General features: G+C 40.8%; 1 protein-coding gene across 1 annotated transcript in view; it reads right to left on the reverse strand.

The window, feature by feature from the left end:
- Window positions 1–825: 825 nt before the first annotated feature.
- The window catches only part of lrp1bb (low density lipoprotein receptor-related protein 1Bb), a 410377-nt gene continuing 398680 nt past the window's right edge, over window positions 826–12522 (reverse strand). Inside the window, exons 87-91 of the mRNA XM_035749708.2 lie at window positions 10116–10192; window positions 5592–5682; window positions 5196–5346; window positions 4214–4288; window positions 826–2134 (exon numbers count right to left, since the gene is read on the reverse strand). Of these exons, the coding sequence (XP_035605601.1) occupies window positions 1994–2134; window positions 4214–4288; window positions 5196–5346; window positions 5592–5682; window positions 10116–10192 (535 nt within the window). The 3' untranslated portion in view covers window positions 826–1993. The remainder of the gene's footprint in view (window positions 2135–4213; window positions 4289–5195; window positions 5347–5591; window positions 5683–10115; window positions 10193–12522) is intronic.

Genomic DNA, 12522 nt, shown 5'->3' on the forward strand with positions numbered 1-12522 from the left:
AGTCAGTCTGTCCTCCCTCGTCGTACGGTTGTCATGGTGACAGAGCAGGTGAAACACTGAGGGGTGCAGATGATCGGCCATTGTGTTCTAAAACTCTCATGGACTGAATTACCATTTGGTGTGCTGTGTGGTGGGCGTTGGCGTGTTCATCGTCGGAGGTAATTAATGCACTTGGCCTTCATACACACACTTCAAACAAGCACACACACCGATACGCACACTGGTAACACAGTAATCCTCCTGTCCTCTTAGCCTGTTCCATACAACAGATAAGATGTGTCAGCTGTTGACTGACGTGTTAGGTCAGGGACCATGCAAACCCTGGAAATATGACAGCTATACCACTTAAAGCTAGAACCCTTAGTCACTAATCCATTTTTGGACTTATACATGAATGATATATACCCATTGATTCTTGAAACATATAACTTATACAGCTTAACCCAAAATATAAGCTTTTTTAAAGCCAATATTTGTAAACAACGTAAATGTAATTAAAACACTGTATAGCCTCAAACACCACAATTTCTATGTCATCAACTGTTAGTCCTTGCATCCATAACTCTGTCTGTGAACTTGAGACTAGTTACATTTCTCCAAAACAGAGGCTGACTGCTTTGTTATTGTTTCAACTGCGGATTATAGCTTTAAATCCCTTCATGTGAGGTATTGTTCCAACAGGTGTCTTGCTGGAAAAAATTCCACATGCTCATATTATCACTAGCATGGGGTAACATTTTATGTGAATTAACTTGCGATGTAGCATCATGTTGATGAAGTCTGATGTTAGCGCCATTATCAAGCAAAGATCTAAAAAACAAAATATTTATTTTGAAATGGAAATAAGCCCCCTTTATTTCATATTGATTTACATTTATATAAAAGTACTTACATTTAATACATTTCTTCAAAATACAAGCAGCCAAACATACAAATAAAATACAAAATTATAAAATGTGTTATATCTATCGTCTTTCCCTTTCTGAAAGTAACAGAAAGTGTTTTTATAATTCTCTAAAGTCACATTGTAGCCGTAAAGTTGTGTTAAATCCTTTTCCGTGTTTAAATCCTTATGCCGTAACGTAGATACAGATACTTTTTTGGAACAAGAGACCTAAAAAAATATGGACGTCTATATCTGTGACTATTCTCAGAACATTCATGTTGAGCTTCAATCATCTGTGATCCAAACAGAACTGCGTAGATGGAGTACACATTTCAGACACCTCAGTAAAATATCTTCCATTTGAAGCAGAGCAAATATATGTTTAAAATTATTACATGAACGTGATGCTTATAACACTGTAGAATACTGAATTAGATGGTCAACGGAAAGGACTATCTTAAAAGTAACCTGTGTATTCATCATGGCTGAAACAAATGATACAAACACAAGGACAGAAAACAAGCTTCACTACTCAGGTATGAAGCCATGAAATGATAACATGTTATTGCGAAGATAAACAGTTTTTGTTCTGAGAAAATTATGACAGTGGAAACCATAGCAATCATAACTTGACCAACCTCAAACTACTATTGTTTTTAAAAGATGAGATATTTGTTCAGAAAAGAAAAATCGAGACCTGCGTTAGTACTGTATACTGCACCAGAATAACAATTTGTTGGTTCCACTTTAACAAGAGAGAGACATGTACAGGTACAGAAATAAGTATTGTATCGATCTTAACAACAGAAGAGTTCCGGTGTTAATAAGGTATTTTGTAAATCAGCAGCTTTACTTCAGTGTCTTACAGTATATACTATATAGTGCTGTATAACAATTGTTCGAGAACCATAAAGCAAACAACGGAAACTAAACAAATTGAAATAAAAATGTTCAGCACACAAATGAGGAGGTAATGCTGATGCTAAAAACCAACAAACCTAACCGTGAGGACCGGAGCCTGATAGGAAATAGAAAATTCTTATTTTCCTCTTGTTTTTATACATTTGTACACTGTCTTATAAAAGGAGTAGAAAGTGTAAAGTCAGGCTATGCGGCAGTTTCGCGAATTGTCCCCTCTAGTTTCTTTGGGAGTAGCTCTCTCCTCTCGTCTATATTGATGACCGGTTTCCGACAGTTCTGTCCGTCAAGGTAGATCTTTGCATACACTGGGTTGGAGTAGTTCATGGGCTGCATTAAGGGAGTAAAAATGCTGTTATATACATGACAAAGACACATCAGCACAGCTGTCAACAATGCATAAGAAAATACCCTATGTAATTTGGTGCCCCGAATGAAGATGCCCTTAAACATCAGTGCTTTGTTTTCTCTTGATACAGGCAACACACAACTTTTTTATGTTAAAGTTAATCAAGATAAACGTATCAGCTAAAAGTTATTGCAAGGTAGCAGGAAAGAAAGAAGATAGCTCATGCACATTAGTCAGATACGGTATTAAACATGCATGTTGACTCCTTATATAATCTCAGCAAAAAAGAAATGTCTCTTTTTCAGGACCCTGTCTTTCTAAGATAATACGTAAAAATCCAAATAACTTCACAGATCTTCATTGTAAAGGGTTTAAACACTGTTTTCCATACTTGTTCAACAAACCATAAGCAATTAATGAACATGCATCTGTGGAACGGTCGTTAAGACACTAACAGCTTAGAGACGGTAGGCAATTGAGGTCACAGTTATGAAAACTTAGGACACTAAAGAGGCCTTTCAACTGACTGAAAAACACCAAATGAAAGATCCTGACATGACCCTCTAGCATGACAATGCCACCAGTCTTACTGCTCGTTCTGTGCATGATTTCCTGCAAGACGGGAATGTCAGTGTTCTGCCACGGCCAGCAAAGAGCCCGGATCTCAATTCCATTGAGCATGTCTGGGACCTGTTGGATCGGAGGGTGAGAGCTAGGGCCATTTCCCTCAGAAATGTCCAGGAACTTGCAGGTGCCTTGGTGGAAGAGTGGGGTAACATCTCACAGCAAGAACTGGCAAATCTGGTGCAGTCCATGAGGAGGAGATGCACTGCAGTACTTAATGCAGCTGGTGGCCACACCAGATACTGACTGTTACTTTTGATTTTGACCCCCCCCCCCCTTTGTTCAGGGACGCATTATTCCATTTCTGTTCGTCACATGTCTGTGGAACTTGTTCAGGTCTCAGTTGTTGAATCTTGTTAGGTTCATACAAATATTTACACATGTTAAGCTGGCTGAAAATAAACACAGTTGACAGTGAGAGGACGTTTCTTTTTTGCTGAGTTTACATATCGAGTTAGCAAGACTGAGCTTTTCCAATGGGATGTTAGTTCCCAAATTGGCGGTAGCATATATTCCGAAGTCTCTTTTACTAGTACAACAATACTTTCCCTTGTTAAATACTTCAATATGAATTTAATCATACCTAAATCACTAAAATGCACTACAACTGCCTGCAGGCTTCCTAAAAAAAGGATATTTACTAATGTTCTCACATCTTTTCCTTTTTTTCTCCCCAATTTCGTGGTATCCAATTGGTAGTTACAGTATTGTCCCATCGCTGCAACTCCCGTACAGACCCGGGAGAGGTAAAGGTTGAGAGCCGTGCATCCTCCGAAACACAACCCAGCCAAGCTGCACTGCTTCTTGACACAATGCCCGCTTAACCCTGAAGCCAGCCGCACCCATGTGTCAGAGGAAACAAGGTACACCTAGCGATCGTGTCAGTGTGCATTGTGCCCAGTCCACCACAGAAATAAGCTAGAGCGCGATGGGACAAGAACATCCCTGCCGGCCAAACCCTCCCCTAACCCGGACGACACTGGGTCGATTGCGCGCCACCCCATGGGTCTCCCGGTTGTGGCTGGCTGCGACAGAACCTGGACTCGAACCAGGATCTCTAGTGGCACAGCTAGCACTGCAGTGCAGTGCCTTAGACCACTGCACCACTCAGGAGGCACATCTGTTCCTTTTATAGTGAATGGCAAGACATTATGTCTCCCTCTGTATGAGATGGTGATGGTTCTCAACTGGTTTTGCCTTGACACCCAAATTGAACCAGGTTGTTTCAGTAGCGATCCAATATTTCTGTTGTTGTTGCCATAATGCAATCTGGAGAACTATTTTTAATGCGATAGTGATAGTAAATGTACCAATTATATGACAAGGGAACAACAGTCCCACCTTTTTCATTGTCAATAATTTAAATTTGCCCATATTCCTGACACACCAGTTGAGAATCGCTGGTCTAAACTAAAGGGAAGGATGGGAGAATTCACCTGTCCAGGTATCACCTCCTTGGGCACAGTATGTATGCCCAGGGTGCGAGGGTCACTGGACTTCACACACCAGCCCTGCAACACACAAGTTCTGCCGTGTTCACCATGCCACAAGGCCAAGCTGTTGTCAACCAACAAACGCTGTGTATATGAATAAAATCCATCTGAAAATCCATGATATATCAACATCAGTGAGGAACTAAAAAAGATGTGATGACTAGAAAATGAGATCATCGATTGTCAATCCATTTTTGGTTTTGGAACTTGCAAAAACCATTGCAACTTTCACCTACAGCATCCACTGATAGAGGAGTGAGCTAGATGTGATTCAGTCTGCCTCTACCTTTCTAATGAAAAGGGATCCAGGTGGGACTGACAATAGCAGATGTCAAAGTTGGCATGGCGAGAACTAAACGCATTAAGCTTGAAGTGGTAGCAGGCAAGTTAGCTAACAAGATAGATCAGTAAAGCTGTTATGATTTATTTGATATTCGTAGTGTTAGTGCAGTGCTGAGACCTAAGAAGAAAGTGAATCAACAGCAGATAAAATGCTCACTTGGTACAGAGCACCTTAATAATGTTTCTCTCCACATACCTGAGGTTTATGCTCCATCTGCCAATATAACTACACATCTATTTTAAAACAAACCGTGGATAGACAGTCTGGTATGCCACAAGAGGAGCTTCTTCAGCCTCATTTTGCTATCACACTACTGATTACATGACTAGGATACCAAAAATGGATGGATACCAAAAATGGATGGATACCAAAAATGCATACTGATGTATTAACAGATGAGACTACAACGTTATGTCTCTGTAAATTATATTTTCCCAATGAAATATTGAAACATGAATAACAGTTTTCCTCAGCAATACACACTTACAATATTCTACTAATCTGAGTGTTTTTGCATTCACACAACATGTTATTAAGCACAAAATGAATGGCTGATTTTGTACATAGTCTGACAATACAAACCTTATGAGGGTCCAGTGTAAAGTTTGGTCGCAGAAGGCTGCCAGCATCTGCATGGTTGTCGTGGTCGACCTCATACATGTTGTAGGAAGGGTTTCCTATCTCCACGTTTATCCCTCCATTCGTCATGGGCTGCCGAGTCACCCGCTTCCCCCTGGGAGAAGGAGGACAACCAGAACTCATTATCAGGAGATAATATATGGTATGTTGTACCTGAGATCACCAACCACACCACAATTTAAATTGAATTGAATACTTAATTGCCCTATATGGAAATCTGTCTGGCAACAATACAGGTATTCCTGGCATACACATAAAACACAAAATTACAAGACATACAACACATATCACAGGACATAACAGCCAGCATGGTTACTTATTAGGCTTAACCTATTGTACCTCTGCCTTCGTTTACAGATGAAAACGCCCGCCACCACTGTTGTGATCAAGATCACCAGCAGGACCAGAGGCACGATGATGGCTATGCTCCCTGAAACACAGAAAATATAAAGGATGGAATTGCATTAAAATGTAGGCTTACTGTTACTGTTACCACAAGTAGGGTTGCACGATATATCGGTAAGCATATCGGAATCAGACGATATTAGCTAAAAATTCCAACATTGGCATCAGCCCGATGTCTACTTTAATGCCAATGTGCAAAACCGATGTCAGAGCTGACGTGCATACCTATATAACGTAGGTAGATGACGGAATGACGCCACGAAAAATACAGCGCTACATGTGCAACACAGCCTTCCTAACCTGGCCCACAAAGTCTGCTGTGTGTATCTACCTGGAAGTTTCATAACAAAAAGGCCATATGCAACGTTTTTGCTGCTATTATTTCCCGAGGAGAGGAGAAAGTGAAATCTTTCAATACCAAAAACCTAATTACTAATTTGAAAGTGCATCGCCCCGAGACGTTCAGCGGCTACCTAGAACAAAAGCAGAAAAAAATAAGCGCACACTTCCAACAACTAAACAAGTTCAAGTCAAGCAGTCATTTGAAAGAGTATTTCAGCGAGACAACTCAAAGGCAAAATCCATTAACGCCAAGATAATGGACTCACTGCCCTTGACAGTCAACCGTTCTCTGTCGTGGATGATGTTGGCTTTCGTCGACTGGTCGAGCACCTCGAGCCACTGTACATACTACCAAGTAGGCGTTATTTTTCAGATGTTTCCCTACCAGAGTTACACAGTATTGCTGAAACGTACATCCATGAGCTACTTGCTACAGTAATAGCGTCACTGACATTTAGACCAGCGATGTCAGCCCCATGAGCATGCTGAGTCTGACAGCACAGTGGGTCGACGAGGATTTCCTACTGGAAAGCCGTATTGCATGCTCAAGAATGTGCTGGTTCTCATACCGCTGCTGCCATTTCAATGGCATTTGAGATGTTTGAAACATGAACACAATCCTAGCTCCATTCGAACAACTGACTCGAGAAATAAGCTCACCAACAGAGTCTGCAGCAGACGTGATACCCTCTGTCATGGCATTGAAATGCCTGCTCAACAAAACTGCCGACACAGACCGCGGGGTTAAAACTTGCAAAAGCACTCTACTAGAGGCTGTGAACAAGTGATTTGGTGGCATTCTCACTGAGCCTCTTTACTGTGTCGTCACCATGTTCAATGCTAGATACAAGGACCGCTACTTCGATGCAGACAAGAAACAGGGTTTACGTGAAATGTTACAGACGCAGCTGGACAAGATGGAAACGGACACAGTGACAGTGCACGCCGAGGACAGACAGAGCTGTAACTTCACTGCTTGTCATGTATGATGAAATCCTGGATGAGAATGAAACAACTTAACAATGAAACAGCACAGCAAGTAAGTGAAATAAATAGGTTTTGATTATGTTTTACTGGTAATGTGGATGTTATGTAAATGCCCAAAAAATACCTTTTCGGTCAGTGTGTGTGTGTGTGCGTGTGTGTGTGTTTCAACTATTTAACTGTACTAGAATGCTTAAAAGGCCGCTACAATTTTAAATATCAGTTAATAGGTATCAGGTTTTTTGGCAAGGAAAATATCAGGTAAAGGCCAAAAAGGTCATATCCCTAATCCCAAGCTATGTTTCCATTAAATTGTCCAGTGATTTTTTTGTCGACATTTAGAAAGTTTGCATAGAAAATAAATGCGACAATTGCCTGCTGCGGTCTTCCATTTAACTAACTTGTGTCGATAAAAACAGTTGGACGTAATGACATCACACCTAGATAAAAATGAAGCGGTTACAGTTTTTCCATTACCCATTTAGGCAAAATGAGCATTAATAAAATTGGTGACAGCCTGTATACCCTTCCACCTATCTGTTTCATGTCTCAGGGAGCTCGACAAAGCCAGCATGGATAGAATGCAATAATTGACATATTCTAATCATTTTCATGTGCCAAAGCATCACCACGGTTCATGCTATGATGAATCTTGTACTCCTGTCGATAATTGGATGGTGAAACTTGCATCCAGCCAACCAGAAAAGCAAGATGAAGCAATTCAGATATTATTGAAATTTCAGGAAAAGGAGGACCGAGCACGCCCCCTTTCTCATTGACAGGGCTATAGTGAAGCAGGTTGAGAGCATCAAGTTCCTTGGTGTCCACATCACCAACAAACTATCATGGTTAAGGCGATACAGACGCTAGTGCGTACAGCCCAGTACATCACTGGGGCCAAGCTTCCTGCCATCCAGGACCTCTATACCAGGCTGTGTCAGTGGAAGGCCCTAAGAATTGCCAAAGACTCCAGTCACTCTTTCATAGACTGTTCTCTCTGCTACAACACAGCAAGAGGTACCGGAGTGCCAAGTCTAGGTCCAAAAGGCAACTTAACAGCTTCTAACCCCAAGCCATAAGACTGCTGAAAAGCTAATTCAAATGGCAACCCAGACTATTTGCATCGACACCCCCTTTTTTTTACGCTGCTGCTGTTCGCTGTATATTATCTATGCATAGTCATTTTACCCCTACTGTACCTAAATGTAGATATTACCTCGACTAACCTGTACCCCCGCGCATTATACCCCCGCACATATTAACTCGACTAACCTGTACCCCGGCACATTGACTCTGTACCGGTACCGGCTGTATATAGCCTCGTTAATGTGTTTTTTATTGTAACTTTTCTTTTTTTACTTTAGTTTATTTTGTAAATTATTTCTTTATTTTATTAAAACTGCATTGTTGATTAGGGCTTGTAAGTAAGCATTTCACGGTAAGGTCTACTACACCTGTTGTATTCGGAGCATGTGACAAATAAAATTTGATTTGAAGTCAGGACAATCTGTGTCCTGCAAAGAAAATGTGTTGTAGTTGAAAAAAAAAGTATTTTGAAAGCAGTAGGGCATTTAGAATGAAATGTGGAGTTGAGCTTTATAGCAGGGATACTGTATATAATGACGAGATGGTCTCGTTGTTGTTCCATTGTTGGGAAGGCAGGCGGTCTGCAATTGTTGCAACCCCTATTACTAGCCTGTTCAACCTATCTTTCGTATCGCCTGAGGTCCCCAAAGATTGGATACCTGCCGCGGTCATCCCACTCTTCAAAGGGGGAGACACTCTAGACAAAAACTGTTACAGACCTACATCTATCCTACCCTGCCTTTCTAAGGTCTTCAAAAGCCAAGTTAACAAACAGATCACCGACCATTTCGAATCCCACCGTACCTTCTCCTCTATGCAATCTGGTTTCCGAGCTGGTCATGGGTGCACCTCAGCCATGCTCAAGGTCCTAAACGATATCATAACCGCCATCAATAAAAGACAATACTGTACAGCCGTATTCATCGACCTGGCCAAGGCTTTTGACTCTGTCAATCACCACATTCTTATCAGCAGACTCAACAGCCTTGGATTCTCAAATGACTGCCTCGCCTGGTTGACCAACTACTTCTCAGACAGAGATCAGTGTGTCAAATCGGAGGGCCTGTTGTCTGGATCTCTGGCAGTCTCTATGGGGGTGCCACAGGGTTCGATCCTTGGGCAGACTCTACATCAATGATGTTGCTCTTGCTGCTGGTGATTCTCTGATCCTCCTCCATGCAGACAACGCCATTCTGTATACTTCTGGCCCTTCTTTGGACATTGTGTTAACTAACCTCCAGACGAGCTTCAATGCCATACAACTCTCCTTCCGTGGCCTCCAACTGCTCTTAAATGCAAGTAAAACTAAATGCATGCTCCTCAACCGATCGCTGCCCGCACCTGCTCGCCCGTCTAGCATCACTACTCTGGACAGTTCTGACTTAGAATACGTGGACATCTACAAATACCTAGGTGTCTGGTTACCGATCCGTAACTTTGGCGATGTCATTTACAAAATAGCCTCCAAAACTGTACTCAGCAAATTGGATGCAGTCTATCACACAATAATTTTTTTTGCTCCTTTGCACCCCAAAAAATATTACAATATGGGGATGAGGTAGTTGGATGGGCTATTTACAGGTGGGCTATGTACAGGTGCAATGATCTGTAAGCTGCTCTGACAGCTGATGCTTAAAGTTTGTGAGGGAGATATGAGTCTCCAGCTTCAGTGATTTTTGCAATTCGTTCCAGTCATTGGCAGCAGAGAACTGGAAGGAAAGGAGGCCAAATGAGGAATTTGGGCTGTCTGCTTACTGCTTTGCTTTATATTGGCTAGGTCACAGTTGTAAATGAGAACTTGTCCTGGCCTACCTGGATAAATAAAAGTGAAAATTTAAAAAAAGAAAATCTGTCTGCTCATTGGTCTGCTTATCAGTGTATTTCCGCTTGGACAGATTTTGATGGGAGTGGACCATCTCACTTAGCCTCTTGCTCTCTGTTTATAGTTAGGCATACGTGTCGACAATCCACCTAACGATAGCCATCCTCTGGTTAGTCTTTTGGTTATGTATGACACTGGGTGAGTAATGTGACTCCTGAACTCACTTCCACTGGTGTTGTCCGATCTGCTGCTTTTAGGGGCGGGCCTTTCACACTGTGTCCCTGCCCAATTGGCTGAGCACCTGGAACAGACCAATCAGAGATGAGAAAATCAACCATAGTCCTTAGTGCTCTCTACCTTAATCCCAACATAGAAAGATCACTATAGGAATAAAGGAGACACTAAACCATGGATAAAAATATTACAGATTTACTCGAGTAGATTAGATATAAAGAACACAGAAGACATCTATATTTTCTGAGGAGTAGATAACATACTGATTAACATGATAAATATTCAGCAAAAAACTATGAGAAAACAAGGAGTCATCTGGTTTGCTGTTTGGATGGTATCCAATGGGAGTGATGAATGACCCTAGTTAGAGGAGATGATTTCCAATTGGACATGATTGACGCTGATGTGTCTGTAAAGCATGAGTGATCTGATGGCTGCAACTGGATGGTGACGGAAGGTATGAAATTATACTAAATTACATGCACTCCATGAATCAGGAATAAGAATGAGAATAGCATCACACACATACAAACAATGAATCATTCCCCCATAGAAAGAATGTCACAGCATGGACAATCCTGAATTTTAATGGGAAAAAGATCAAATACAATGTTGTTAGGGAAAATACTAGGTAAGATCTGATGAACAGAAAATGGTTTGTTATCTAATCTACAACACAACCATTGACATGCTGTTGAACGCACTTATTTCATAACTAAATACTATGCAACTCAAAGTTAAAGGTCCACGTTTTCTTGTCTCCAAATTCACATTGCAAAATTAGTCATCATACATGCAGGTCACAACAGGTCCCCTATATTCACATGTCACGTCACATCACATCATCACTTTAATGTTACTCGAAGGGCATGTCAGCTCGGGCTGAATGAGATGTGGATGGTTAGCAGTGAGTTAAAGAGGGAGTAGGTACTGTATTATAGTGGGAAAAGTGTTATATTGACCATCACACTGGCTGAAATGGAACTGAATGACGAGAGGGCGGGGTGGTGAGACCTCTGGAACAGCCACAGGAAGTGAGGAAGGGACCTACTTGCAGCGTGGTTTGTTAAGGGCAGTGATAGTGCACATCCCGTCATTCTGACAGAAGTAATCACATGGGTTGGCCAGCTCATCACAACGTTGGTTCTTGAACCCTGACGTGCAGCTGTAAAACAGTGTGGTGGTGTGATAGAGATACAAACGACCAACCCTTCAACATGGCAACAAACAAAATACCACAGATTTGTTACAAAATATTTTAATAGATTCGTCTCTTGGTAAACTTTTATGTTTCTATCATTCATGCAAAAAATGTTTTACTAAAACTAAACTAGAAACCTTATGGTTAGCTAAACCAGAGACAACCACATCCATTGAGGCAAAAAATATGTTATCAATTCACACTATGCTTATTTACAGTATTTCTAAAAAATGAACAGAACATTGTTAATACAGAAAAATGAACAAGAACATTGTTAATACAGAAAAATGAACAAGAACATTGTTAATACAGAAAAATGAACAGAACAATTGTTAATACAGAAAAATGAACAGAACATTGTTAATACAGAAAAATGAAGAGAACATTGTTAATACAGAAAAATAAACCGAACATTGTTAATACAGAAAAATGAACCGAACATTGTTAATACAGAAAAATAAACAGAAATAAGCAAATGCAGATTATTTATGAACATGTTGATCTTGATAAACAGTCTGTGCCCTGTGAATTCATCAAAACGATTATTAAGCCCACTTTATGTTTATATACACTGATTATATTTACTGGCGGAACACATTTATGACTTTTGAAAATCCCTTAGACCTTTAAGACAGTTATCTGAAAATTACCATCTCAATGAGGATTCTTCTGCCTGTGGAGTTTCTCGGGTGGCTTGGATAAGATATTAATTTACTCTGTTATAGTTTAAGGTCAAACATTATGATTTCTTGACACAGACGTATCCATCATCTAACCTAATCTCTATGCCTCGCAGCCAATGAATAAACCACATTATCAAGATCTGTTAACCTCGTGGAAAATGAGATGGGATCATTTGCATAGAAATTGATTCTATCCCTTGAATCTTGCCAGTCATGGCCACAAATTTCATTTTAACTACAATGGACAATGGGGGCAGTAAAATAGATCGTTCAAGCAACAAGGTTTCCCTTTTCAGAGGGATTTCCAATCATCTCCGTGGGGAGGTCTTTAACATTGAACCACACCTGATTATAACAGAGCTGAAATTAATCTTTGTGGATCACCAGAACTGCAGAGTATACATTCTCTTGGATGATTCCCACAGGTCTCTGGAGCCAACCTATTGTCCTCTACCAGTCATTGCCACAGAGTTTCTGCTGCTCATTACTTGTATAACCCACTCCTTATCACTG

The sequence above is a fragment of the Oncorhynchus keta genome, chromosome 34 (genome assembly GCF_023373465.1).
Source record: "Oncorhynchus keta strain PuntledgeMale-10-30-2019 chromosome 34, Oket_V2, whole genome shotgun sequence".
Lineage (NCBI taxonomy): Eukaryota > Metazoa > Chordata > Actinopteri > Salmoniformes > Salmonidae > Oncorhynchus > Oncorhynchus keta.